Source organism: Phacochoerus africanus, chromosome 6, assembly GCF_016906955.1.
Source record: "Phacochoerus africanus isolate WHEZ1 chromosome 6, ROS_Pafr_v1, whole genome shotgun sequence".
In the NCBI taxonomy this organism is placed as follows: domain Eukaryota; kingdom Metazoa; phylum Chordata; class Mammalia; order Artiodactyla; family Suidae; genus Phacochoerus; species Phacochoerus africanus.
Genome location: NC_062549.1, coordinates 55,025,924 through 55,038,769, shown reverse-complemented (window position 1 = coordinate 55,038,769; position 12,846 = coordinate 55,025,924). Strand labels below are relative to the sequence as shown.

Genomic DNA, 12,846 nt, shown 5'->3' with positions numbered 1-12,846 from the left:
ACAAAAATTAATTCCAGATCTAACTGTGAAAGGTCCAACCATAAAGCTTTTAGAAGAAAACCTAGGACAGCATATTCATAACTCGGGAGTAGGAAGATTTTAAAAAGTGCTAACTGCAGAAGAAAAATTTAATAAGTTGGATTATATTAAAACTAAGATCTCCTGGAGTTCCCGTCATGGCTCAATGGTTAACAAATCTGACTAGGAATCATGAGGTTGCAGGTTCGATTCCTGGCCTTGCTCAGTGGGTTAAGGATTCAGCGTTGCTGTGAGCTGTGGTGTAGGTCTCAGACATGGCTCAGATCCCATGCTGCCGTGGTGGCTGTGGTGTAGGCTGGTGGCTACAGCTCCGATTAGACCCCTGGGAATTTCCATATGTCGCGTTGCAGCCATAGAAAAGACAAAAAAAAAAAACAAACAAAAAAAGCTAAGATCTCTTGATTATAAATGCATCATTAAGGAAGTGAAAAGGCAAACCAGAGCGAGAGACATATTATGAACAGTCATAATACATATTCTCAGAAGAGGGCTTATGCCCAAAATGCGTAGAAAACTACAAATCAAAGTGGTACGACTTCCTAAAAGAAAAGTGAACAAAGGTTTTAAACAGATACTTCAGAAAAGAACATATCCAAATGGCCAAAAAAAAAAAAAATAAGGCTTTACATGCAAATTAAAACCACAATGTGATATTATCCTATGTAGTAGAATAGCTAAAATGAAAAAGACAGAAAATACCACATATTGGGAGGGTGTGGACTAACTCTCATATACACTGCTTAAAGGAGTATAAATTAGTACAGATCCTCTGGCACACTGGTCATCAGTATCTTTTAAAGCTGGGCAGATGATCCAGTAATTTTACTCCTAAGCGGCTATCAAACAGAAATGAGAATATGTGTTTACTGAGTGACAAGTACCAAAAGGTTCATAACAGTAGTATTTGTAAGAGTCCCAAACTGGAAATTACCCAAGTGTTCATCAATAGTGGACTAGGTAAATAAATTGTAGTATATTCACATAAAGGAATAACACCAGTAAGAAAAATGAGCTGCTTACAATTATATCCAGAACCAAGGATGAATCTTACAAACATAAGGCCGAAGAGACCATACTCAAGAGTATATACTCAGTAATTCCACTTATGTAAAGTACAGAAATAGGCAAAATTAAGTAGGCTATCAGGAGTATGAGTAATGATTGACAGCATGGGGGGGGAGCCTTTTAGGATGTCATAATGTTCTGCTCTTGATATGTGTGCTAATTTCATAGCTGTGTCTGGTTCGTGAAAATTTATTTAAGCAAAAATTCACTACAGTAGGACAATTTAAAGGGTAAAAACTGTTTGAACTTTAAGTTCAAGAAATTAAAGTATCAGGTAACAAGTTTAGAACTCAGGTTAATCAATCTTCCATCTTCTACTGATGTACAGTCAATACTCACAGTAAACTTAGCTCTTTCTTCCATCACCTCGTAACCCAGGATAGTAGGTGTAGAAGGTCTATCTTCCCAATTCACTGTTTCAGGATTTTGCTCTTCACTTTCTCTTTCTCTTGGTCTAGCAGAATACTCAATGGAAGAATCTGCACCTGTAAATTTAGTCCTAATGAGGGGACTGCTACAGACAGATGAAGTACTATCCATTTGATCAGGTACACTTGTCTGTTTCGAATTACCCATATTTGAGTCTTCTAATTGGCCTTTGGAAGAGTTTGAGCTTGTTGAGACACTTCCAAAAGAAGAACTTCTTTGGTTTCTGTTGGTTGCAAAACTGGAAGCAGAGTGCCCTATAGGCATAGGAACTGGGACATAAGGCGTTGCCATCTTCTTTTGGCTTTTGCAACAAACCTGTACCTTTCTGAGTCCAAACAATTAGAGAACAAGTAATATGCAATCCATTGTTTTCTTCTTAGGAATACACTATCTAAAAATGAGAACATATTGAAAGATTAGTCTTTAATCTGGAGGATTATCCAGAAAAAAACAAAATGTTCATGCCCATTTCTTTTAATTTTGTAACACTCTTATTACTTTATTTGGAATGAAAACACACCCCAGATGTCTTCCTTTAATCCCCAAATACCCTGTCTAAGAACTCTCGTTCGCAAGGTAAAGAGAGCAGAACTCCACACCCTTTTTCTTGACCCTCATATTATATGTTATCCTTTCCCCCTGCCTCTACTTTCTTTGCATTGGATCTCTATGTTCATCTCATCTATGTAAAAGAGCTGGAAAGAGGAAAAATAATAAAGATGTTTCTGAAGCTCTATTCTCTGCTTATGGTCCTGTCACTAAAGGGACAGTACAGTAAAGAGACAGCAGTACAAGGAGGAAAGGAGAAAGGGAAGTAAAGAAAGCGAGAAAAATTTATATTTCCTTCAGATTTAATTAGTGAAACTGAAAAATTTCCTAGAGTAATGACAGTGAACCAGAAGCTTAAATAACTTGTAAAAGGTAAATAATAACAGCCTTTAAAGAAACAGTTTATTAAACCCAGGATCAAATGGATTTGGAAAAAAAAAAAAAAACTTGGTCAAATGAAGTTCACCAAATAAACCGCAATGAACATTAAACTTATATCCAACAAGACTAAATGATGACAAGTTTAAATTTCCTACATAGTTTCTCGATTCTGCTATGCTGTAAACTGCAAGTACTTAGCAAATCGTCATACTTAGTAAGCTCTGTTGTCAAAAGGAGGAGTTTATCTTGTCTCAAAATAATTCATAACGATACGAAGGAAAAAAGTTTACCACTAAGCTGTTAAATAATAAACCAAGAAATGGCAATAACTACAGACCAGGGAAAAGGCACATAACAACGGGTCGCCTGTCCAACTGTATCAACGCAACTCTACTGGTGAAAAAGGTAGAAAACAAGCTGCTCAAACTCGGAGAGATGCTGAAAAAAAATTTCAACCCAGCACGTGGCTCTGGGCAACCTTCCCCACCATCAAAAAGAGTCGTGAAACCTGAGCTGCTGATTCACCACTCCTCGGTTCTGCCTGAGGGTCTCCCCCAAAAGAAGTAAAGTCTGCAAGCTCAACCCCCTAACCGGCTGTGGGTTGCCCTACCCTTGGCCACTCCAACACCTGAGGCCAAAGGGCTAGGGGTACTACTCAGGCCAACACAGTGCTGACCTTGCAAGGGAGTGAGCGCTACCCAAACGTTATGAAAAGGTACTGGGCTCATTACAAGTGTCCCCACTTTTGCTCTGCCATCGACACACTCTGAGGACAAACATCTCAGCCCTACTCCGGAGAACCTCGGACAGGTGAAGTGGCTGGAGCCTGAGGAACACGATGGGCGAGAGAAGTCGCTGGTGAAAGCAAAAGGGAGAAACCTGGGCTTAGCTCGACCCCAGGAGTGTCTGGTCGGTGTCTGAGCAAACCAAGGGTCTTGGGCTCGGTGGATGGCGAGATCCACTGCTTCGGAGCAACCTGGGGCCCCAAGACAGTCCCACCTCCGCCTCTCGGTGTGCTATCAGCACCTCCCAGATTCACAGCGGAGTCGGCGGTGGCCTGAGGTTGGCCTGGGGACTCCTGCCGCGCCTCTCCTCCCTTCTGGGGAGCCCGCCCGCCGCCCTCCAGCCACGGGGGCTCAGGTGTCACCCGCACGAGCGCCCAAGACAGCGCCCGCCGCCTGGTCCCTACCTCAGCCCTCTAGGCGATCCAGCTCAGGCGCGCTTCCCAATGACGGTTAAATCCGACCCCCCCTTTACTGCAGCTTTTTGTCTCCACCCACAACACCGAGACGCCTCACGTGACCGCCCCTGCTAGAAAACAGCTGCTCCCCGCCTCCGCCGGCCTTGGCCCTGGCTGCGGGGCCCATGATCCCCGCGAGGTGGAGGGCGGGGCTGGGCCTGGCCTCCTATCCAGGAAGTGACGTCAGGCAAAGGGTGCCCGCCTCCAGAGGTGGGCACCGGAGTTGTGGGACCAGCCCTCTCTGGAAACTACGTTGAACGTAGTTTTGTGGTAAGAATTTTACCATATTTTCTGTAACTTTATTTTATAAGTTAACTTTTGTGAAATGGAGGCTAAGAAACGTCATTTGCCCGATAGGTGAGGAGAAGACTACAACTCCCAGGAGGAATTACGGCCAGCATTGGCTGAGGCTCCTGCTTTGCATCATGGGACTTGTAGTCATCATCGGCTTGAGCTGGTTCTACTAGGTTACACATTGTTTCTTGGAATTAGCAGGGCTTTAATGGATGGCAGTTGATCCTGGGTGTGGGAAGATAGAATGCTGCATTACAACTTATTCTCCCTACATAATTCAGAACTCCTTGTTGGCAGAGAACTCCTGAAAATTTTCAGGGTGGTGGTGCTGGTTTCTTTGCTTGTTTGTTTTTTAAAATCATCTTGAGAGCAATTTTATCTCAAATAATGTAGTCTTGAATTTGTTAGACGTGCACATATAAAGACCTGAAGATTATAAGGAAATTCGTCTTTTATAGCCAAATATTAAAATTCAGATCAGCCTGCGAGCCTGTTTATTATTAGAATTGAGTGATTCAATATTCGTATACACAGTAAAATGATTATCACAATAGGTCTGTTGAACATCTGTCACCATACATAATTTGAATTCTTTTTCATGTGATGAGGACTTTCAAGATTTACTCTCCTAGCAACTTTCAAATATGTAATACAGTTTTATTAAATGTAGTCACTGTGCTGTACATTACATACCCATGACTTACTGATTTTATAACTGGAAGTTTGTAGCTTATAACCAGCTTTCGCTCATTTCACACAACCCCCATCTCTGGCAAAGCTAATCTGTAAAATCAACCAGAAATACTAGCAAGAGAAAAAAAGTGAAAAGCTCAGAATAAGAAATAATTGATTGATATAGCTGGACTTTGTGATTCATTGCATGTGATAGGTACTCAATACATAGCTGGTCAATTAATTAACTAGTTAATTAATCTGGAGGAAATAGACTGTAAAGGAGAGAAAAGTCATTACATGAAGGGGTTCACGGGCCTACTCAAAGAATTTGGATCTTACTCTCTAAACCAGGAATTAAAAGCGCAAATGGGAGTTCCCATCGTGGCGCAGTGGTTAACGAATCCGACTAGGAACCATGAGGCTGCGGGTTCGGTCCCTGCCCTTGCTCAGCGGGTTAACGATCCGGCGTTGCCATGAGCTGTGGTGTAGGTTGCAGACGCGGCTGGGATCCTGCGTTGCTGTGGCTCTGGCCTAGGCTGGTGGCTACAGCTCCTATTAGACCCCTAGCCTGAGAACCTCCATATGCCGCGGGAGCGGCCCAAGAAATAGCTAAAAAAAAAAAAAAAAGCGCAAATGTCTAGAAGGATATTGCAGGAAATGTGATTAAGTAAGATGGGCCAGGTATTTAAAAAAAAAGTTATTTTTTCTCTTGCTAGTATTTCTGGTTGATTTTACCTGAGATTCTCCTTTTCTCATCCTATTTTTGAAGCTCAGTTCTAGGTAGTCTGCTCCCCAAAGACTTGTCTGAATCCCTCTCCACCATGTTCTCACAGGCCCCTCTGCAAGCTTCTGCTGTGGCCTTGCTCCCATAGGATGTGGTTATCCCTATATGACTGCCTTCCTAGTTAGAACATGTGCTTCTTCTTTTAACTGAAGTATAATGGATTTACAGTGTTGTGTTAATTTCTGCTGTACAGCAGTGATTCAGTTTTTTATATACATGTATATATACTTTTCTATTATAGCTTATCGTAGGATGTCAAATACATTTTCCTGTGCTATACAGTGGGACCTTGTTGCTTGTCCATTCTATATGTAATAGTTTGCATCTGCTAATCCCAAACTCCCAGTCTGCCCCTCCTCCAGCTCTTCTCCCCCTTGCCAACCACAAGTCTTGTCCCCTATGTCTGTGAGTCTATTTCTGCTTTGTAGATCAGGTCATTGGAGTCCTGTTTTAGATTCCACTTATATTCATATAAGTGATATCACATGATATTTGTCTTTTTCTTTCTGGCTTACTTTCCTTAGTATGATAATCTCTAGTTCTATGTTGCTGCAAATGGCATTATTTAATTCTTTTTTATGGCTGAGTAGTCCTGCACTGTATATATGCACCACATCTTTTTCATCCATTCATCTCTTGGTGGACACTTAGATTGTTTCTGTGTAGAATATGTGCTCCTTAAGGTGGAAACTATGTCTTTTTCTTCTCTGGTGACTGGTAAAATCTTTGGCATATGTTGGGGCAAAACTGAATGGATAAATGAATAAAAATGGGTGACTAAAGTTTTCTTATCGGCTCAGCTTGGTGGTTTAATATAAACAAACGCACATATAGGCCAAACTGGAATTTGGTTTCAAAGACACATTAAAGGGAAACTTGCTCTATGTAACAAATAAAATGAAACAACTTTGCTTAAAGAGAAAAGATCCCTTCATCTGTTCAGAGTAATTTGTAAACAACTGGCCTAGTTATAGATGATTTCTAAGATCTAATGTTTTATGAGTTCATGTGTGTCATTTGAAACCTTAAGGAGATAACCAAACAAACATTACAGCCTGGTTAAAATCTAAAAAAAGGTGTTAGGCAGAGCAAAAATAAAATAAAACCGAAAAAAGCTAAACTATTGAAATTAAACAGACCAATGAATCAGGTATTATTGTACATTTAAGTCTTGGTCTTAATTAAATATGAGATATGCTGCAGCTCCTGGCATAAGATAGAGAAGGAATTTTGCTTTTTGAGGCCCCAATGCCAGGTTTCAACATCCCAGTATGTAAGATTCTTCCAAAAAAGAAAGTTTCCTGAGAAAAAAAATATAGCGTGGGAAGTAACAAGTCTCCGATGCATTAATACAAGGTTTCTCACTCATCTTCTTGGTCAAGTATCAACCACTTCAGGGTAGGCTTAAATCACCTGGATTAATTGTCATCTTCCAGCTATGTTTCATTTGTGGTATCTGACAATAATAGTTCTTCCTCCTAGGACTGTTGTAAAAAAAAAAATAATCTTGCTTGGTAAGTACTTAATACAGTGCCTGGCAGAGTAAACAATAGCTATTTTTATTATCTTGAGTCAAACAGGTAGCTCAACTACTTTACAAAGATAGGCAAAATTAATAATAATGTAGCTGTTTGTAGAATGAATGAATGAATGGTGGTTAACTGCAAACAAACTGCACTATTGGTTTTATGTACATTAACTTATTTAACCCTCAGAATAATCGCATGAGTCAGGTACTATTATTATAATTGATCCTTTACAGATTGAATCTCTAAGACACCAAATAACTTGTCCTTTATATATGAAAAGTTATTCTCTGAGAAGTTACGTTTGGAAAGGTTGGGACTCAAGCCCAGTTCTCTCTGTCTCTGATGCCCAGGCTCAGACTCTCCTCCACCATACCTTCTCTGTCATTGCAGAGAGCAGAGCCTAGACACATAAAATGCCACACTTGGCAAGACATTGATTGAAAATGGTCTTTGGACTTAGTTCCTAGAGCTCCTGGGCTCCTCAGTGCATGTAGCACTGGCCCAAATGATTTCATTTCCTTTATCTTTCTCTTTGACTATTAACCTGGCTCTAGTATAGTTTATGCATTGTAGTTTTGGCTCCTAAAATAATGTGTCTTGATAAATAGATGTTCTTCTGTGCCTCTTCTGTCCTCTGCTTCTCAATTGTTATTTTGATATGCTCTCTGATATTCATTCTGAAGTCTCCTTTCTTTCATCTACCTTGTTGAAGAACTGGATGGACCAGATGAACTGGGAAGGAATTAACCAGGTGGAGTATGTGTCTGGATGGGAAGCGAGGGGTGTAGTTGGGAAGAGGAGTATCTTAGGCAGAAAAAGTGTAGAGGATTTGTTATAGATACTGTTTAATAATGAGAGACAAAATTGTTTGAATTGAAATAAAGACTTATACACATGTAGTTTTAAGTTTTATGTGGTATCAAATAGCCTCAACTCTGAGGAGCCAGATCTTCCTATTCATTCAACAAATATTTGTTGCCTGCCTACCAAATGTTCCAGCTATTGTTCTAAGTGTGCAGGAATTTACCAGTAATAACAGGAGCAAAGCCACTCTTCATAGGGGGTCCGCATTCGGTAAATGTTTATGTGGGGACAGATAATAAATATAAGAGTAAGTTTTAAGAATTTAGCTAGGTTTATATGCTTTGAAGACAATAAAAGAGAAGAATATGATCAAAGTGGCTGGGACAAGGGGACATTTAGCAATTATCCACTGGAGCATGAAATCAGACCTCTCTGAGGATGTGTCTGATTGCTGAGATTTGAATGCCTAGAAGAAAACGACTTTGCTAATATAGGGTGGCAGAGCATTCTAGGAAAAATGCCTCACATGTTCTGTAGGAGGAAGAAGGAAACCAGTTAGCAAAAGTACTCCCTTTCCCTTTTCCTAAGAACTCTGATTCCAGGAAATAAGATAGATGCCAGATGTTTCTCTAATTGCATATGTGATCCTTATGTCTGAGGCATTAGATTTTAACATTAATATTCAAATCTTGGTAGCTTCAGCTTCCTGCTTCCTTTTAAGGAAATCTAGTCTCTTGTAAATTTTTCCTTTTCTACATTTCCCTAAACTCACCAAGAAATATCTTCTGTGCTCCAGGCAGTCTGTTTGGGTTATTGCTGCTTTTGCCACTGGCCGAGTCATGCTTGCCCTGACACCTCCACACTGGCCTTTTCAGTCACAGAAATGAGTCAAACTCTTACACCATGGATGCAGCCATTCAGTGTCACCTGAGTCAAACTCTTACACCACTGATGCAAGAGGAGATCTTGCAACAATCCTACCTGCCCTACTTAACTGGAGACCCACTAAGCATCAGTCTGCAGCCAACTGAAATAGAGAACTTCCTTTCACTTTTGCTTGACTCCTGAAGTGTTACCAGGATTGGCAAGCAAGCCCTTGAGTTTGTTCACTTAGTCCCCTTTCCCCAGGGAGCAGCATACCATGTGGGTGGCTGACTTGGCAGAAGCTCCTCTTATAATTCTGCAGTGGACCTTCTTGGATGCCAACTATTTGAGTGTCTTTCTGTGTTTAGAGAATTCCAGCCATCTGAATCTTGGTAAGAGGTCAGAGCCCTCTTCCTACTATAAATTCTAAATTGCCATATCATTGGTTTCTCAGTCTCCATTGCAGTTGGCTAGAGAACATGGCCTCAGTATTACTAATCATATGAATCCTTTCCTGTGCCTGCTGTGTTGGTTGTCTGAGTATAGGGACTAATGCTTAGTGGTAGCAACACCCTCATAAAACTCATTTTACAGTTTGGATGTAGGCTTTGTTCCTGGCTGCGTCGTCCCCAAGATTCCCAGAGGCCCTGTGAGCCTCATTGGGGCTACTTGCTGCATAGGCAGGTGAAGAGAAGGGTCAAGAGAAAGGCCAAGAAAGGGGAAGGATTTAATTCCTGTGCTTGAGGGGGAATACTTTCTTTTCTGCCTTTGGCTACGAACAAGGAAGCACAGAGTCTTGACCACCATTGGCCATCTTCTCGCAATTGCCAGAGACTTGGGATGAAGCCAGAGTAAAGTGGGGGTAAGCATCTTGATGGCATCATAGAGCCTTTGATTTTGCTGTGCCTAGAGTCTGCTCTGCTTCTGGACTTGAACTGACTTGAAATACTAGATTTCCTTATTGATAAGCAAGCTTAATTAGGGATTTCCTGTTGTTACTGCCTTTACTACAATATATACAAATAATAATGCCTGTACTGAGAACATAAAATGTTGCAGGCACTTTTTATTCAATCAACAACTACTCATTGAGCACCTACATACATTAACTCATTTAATTACTGTAACTACCCTGATGTTACAACAATGTAGTGTTATGTATGCACCTGGATGTACAGACTCATATATACATCGACATATGTATTGTTATAGATATGTGTATATATATATATATTTGCATAGATATAGACAAATGATGTGTATAAATATGGGTATAGGTGTAGATGTAGGTATACATAAAGATATGCAATTAGATGGTACATGAGATTTATTGCCTATGACAACTAAATCCCAAAGATGAGGATTCCAGTTGCTGAGTACTCCATGTCTTAAGGATGTAGTACACAGGTTGTTGGAGCCATATATTCTTTATTTTTAGCGCTGCACCCCTGGCATATGGAGGTTCCCAGGCTAGGGGTTGAATCAGAGCTGTAGCCATTGGCCTACACCACAGCTGCAGCAATGCGGGATCCGAGCTGTGTCTGCGACCTACAGCACAGCTCTTGGCAACACTGGATCCTTAACCCACTGAGTGAGGCCAGAGATCAAAGCTGCACCCTCATGACTACTAGTCAGATTCATTTCCTCTGAGCCATGATGGGAACTCCTGGAGCCAGAATTTCTTACAACTGCCAGTTTAGAGAATTATGGAAATGTGCCGTGAGCATCACCCAGGTAATATGTGAGGAGGCCTGAAGAGAGAGAATGGTGTGTCCTTCTGGAGAATTCAGTGTTTGTGAAGAGATGCCATTACTTTCCCATCACAACAGCTAACAGTTTAACCAATAATTTTTCATCCTTATAATCAGGTTGGCCCTCTCCTCAGCTTGGATATGCCCTGGACTATGCTTCTTTCATTCAGCTAACTTCACTTCTTTTTTTTCTTTTTATGGCCACACCTGCAGCATATGGAAATTCCTGGGCTAGAGGTCGAATTGGATCTGCAGCTGAGGCTTATGCCATAGCCATGGCAACACCAGATCTGAGCTGCATCTGTGACCTCCACTGAAGCTTGCAGCAATACTGAATCCTTAACCCACTGAGCGAGGCCAGGGATCAAACCCACATTCTCATGGACATTGTGTCGGGTTCTTTACCCGCTGAGCTACAATGAAAATCCTCATTTCACGTTTTATTTTTTGCTTTTTTAGGGCTGCACCTGCAGCATATATAGAGAAGTTCCCAGGCTAGAGGTTGAATTGGAGCTGCCACTGCTGGCCTATACCACAGCCACAGCAACACAGGATCCAAGCTGCATCTTTGACCTACACCATAGCTAATGGCAATGCCAGATCCTTAACCCACTGAGAGAAGCCAGGGATCAAACCTGCATCTTCATGAATACTAGTCAGGTTCTTAACCTGCTGAGCCATGACAGGCACTCCCTCATTTCATGTTTTAGTACCAGACTCTGAATCAGTTACTGTAACTTTGGGTATAAAGTAATATAAAGTATGACATATTTGCTGAAACATTAATAAGCAAATCTGTTGACAAAATTGCCTGCAAATCCAGAAGGAGTTTGGATTTTAAGCTTGGGTGAACTGATGACTTAATGGTTCTGTTCTCTTTCCTGTGGTGTTAGGCTAAAAAGCCTCATGATGTAGGACAGCTGCCAGTAGTGATGAAATAGGTATGTTTCCCTGTTAATTCATGTGGGAAAAAGAACTTCCATTTGAAGATTCCAAGCAAGTTCCTGAGATTCATCCTGGTTGGACTGTTTAAATCAGATGCTCAACACTGCACCAGTGACAGTGACCAGGGGAATAGAACATGTTTGCTGGTTTCAGTCAACCAGCCCTGAGGTAGCCAACTTTGAATGAGCTTTATGCAAAATCATGAGTTGTATGGGGAAGGAGTGTATGTCTGAATAACATTCTGGATGCTGTTAGGAAGGGGGGATGGAACATGGATGCTGGAAAACAATCAATAATGTTCTCTGCATGGGGAGGTAATGACATAATGAAAGGTGATCAATGATGGAGCTATACGTAAATCCTAAATAAAAGAGAGGCAGAAGAACTTGGGTGGTGTTCCAATTAATGGGTAAAGATGGACAGCTTTTAGAGGAAGATCAGATGGTTTTCAAGAATTCTTTCTCAGTAAGGATCAGTTTATACTTCCATTGGAACTTGTATTCATTTATGGAAAGTCAGGTTAGGTGGAGTCTAGTACAGATCGAGGACGTATATCTTCCTCTCTAGTGATCCACAGGGAGAGGCACCTGCTTCATTGTGGCTGCTGAGTGATGAGGAGCATTTGCCTGGCAGCCAATGGTCCAGCTGGAAAAATGGTAAAGTTAGCCCCCCACCTCCAGTTTTTCCTTTTCTATAAATGGAGAGAATGGAAGGAGCATACCACTTGGGCTTCTTTCCAAAAGCTGGTTGAGCATTTCTTCTAGAATATCCCAATAGCACTTTCATGTCATTAATTCTCAGTGTCTTCCTGCTCTTTACCTTGATGTCCCCTCCCCTCTCTGCTTTTTTTGGTGACAATATTTCTACCTCCCAGATCATCCAAAGCAGAAAACTGAAGAATTGACTGAGATTTCAATTTCTCCATTCCTTACCTGTCAGAAGCCATCTCTGACAATTGTTTTAAAAATACTTTTCAAAATTGTTTTCTCTTCATTTATCACTACAAACACCTTCCTTTGAATATCCCATATGTATTGCCTTGGAACAGTACAATTGGTTCTACATCAGTATCATTTTTTTTTTAAATTTCTTGATTCCTTCATCTTATTTTTTTTCCACTTTTAAATTTGTATTGAAGTATAGTTGATTTACAATGTTATGATAATTTCTGCTGAACCACAAAATGATTCAGTTGTACACAATCCATTCTCTTTCTGATTCTTTTCCCACATGGATTATCACAGAATATGGGGCAGAGTTCTCTGTGCTATGTAGCAAGTCTGCATTGCCCAATCATTCTGTATTCCTCAGTATACATATGCCCATTCTAAACCCCCAGTCCACTCCCCTCACCTGTCCCCTTTGGTAACTGTAAGTTTTTAAAAGTCTGTGAGTCTGTTTTTATTCTGCAAATAAATTTATTTGTAACCTTTTTTCAGAGTCCACCTATAAATGATATCATATCCACATCAGTTTCCTTAATATTAGACATTTATT

At 40.8% G+C, this 12,846-nt stretch overlaps 1 protein-coding gene across 1 annotated transcript in view; it reads right to left on the bottom strand.

Annotated features, from left to right (window-relative positions):
- Positions 1–3,855, bottom strand: part of SNX16 (sorting nexin 16) — a 34,924-nt gene extending 31,069 nt beyond the window's left edge. Inside the window, exons 1-2 of the mRNA XM_047783668.1 lie at positions 3,653–3,855; positions 1,444–1,924 (exon numbers count right to left, since the gene is read on the bottom strand). Of these exons, the coding sequence (XP_047639624.1) occupies positions 1,444–1,824 (381 nt within the window). The 5' untranslated portion in view covers positions 1,825–1,924; positions 3,653–3,855. The remainder of the gene's footprint in view (positions 1–1,443; positions 1,925–3,652) is intronic.
- Positions 3,856–12,846: the final 8,991 nt, after the last annotated feature.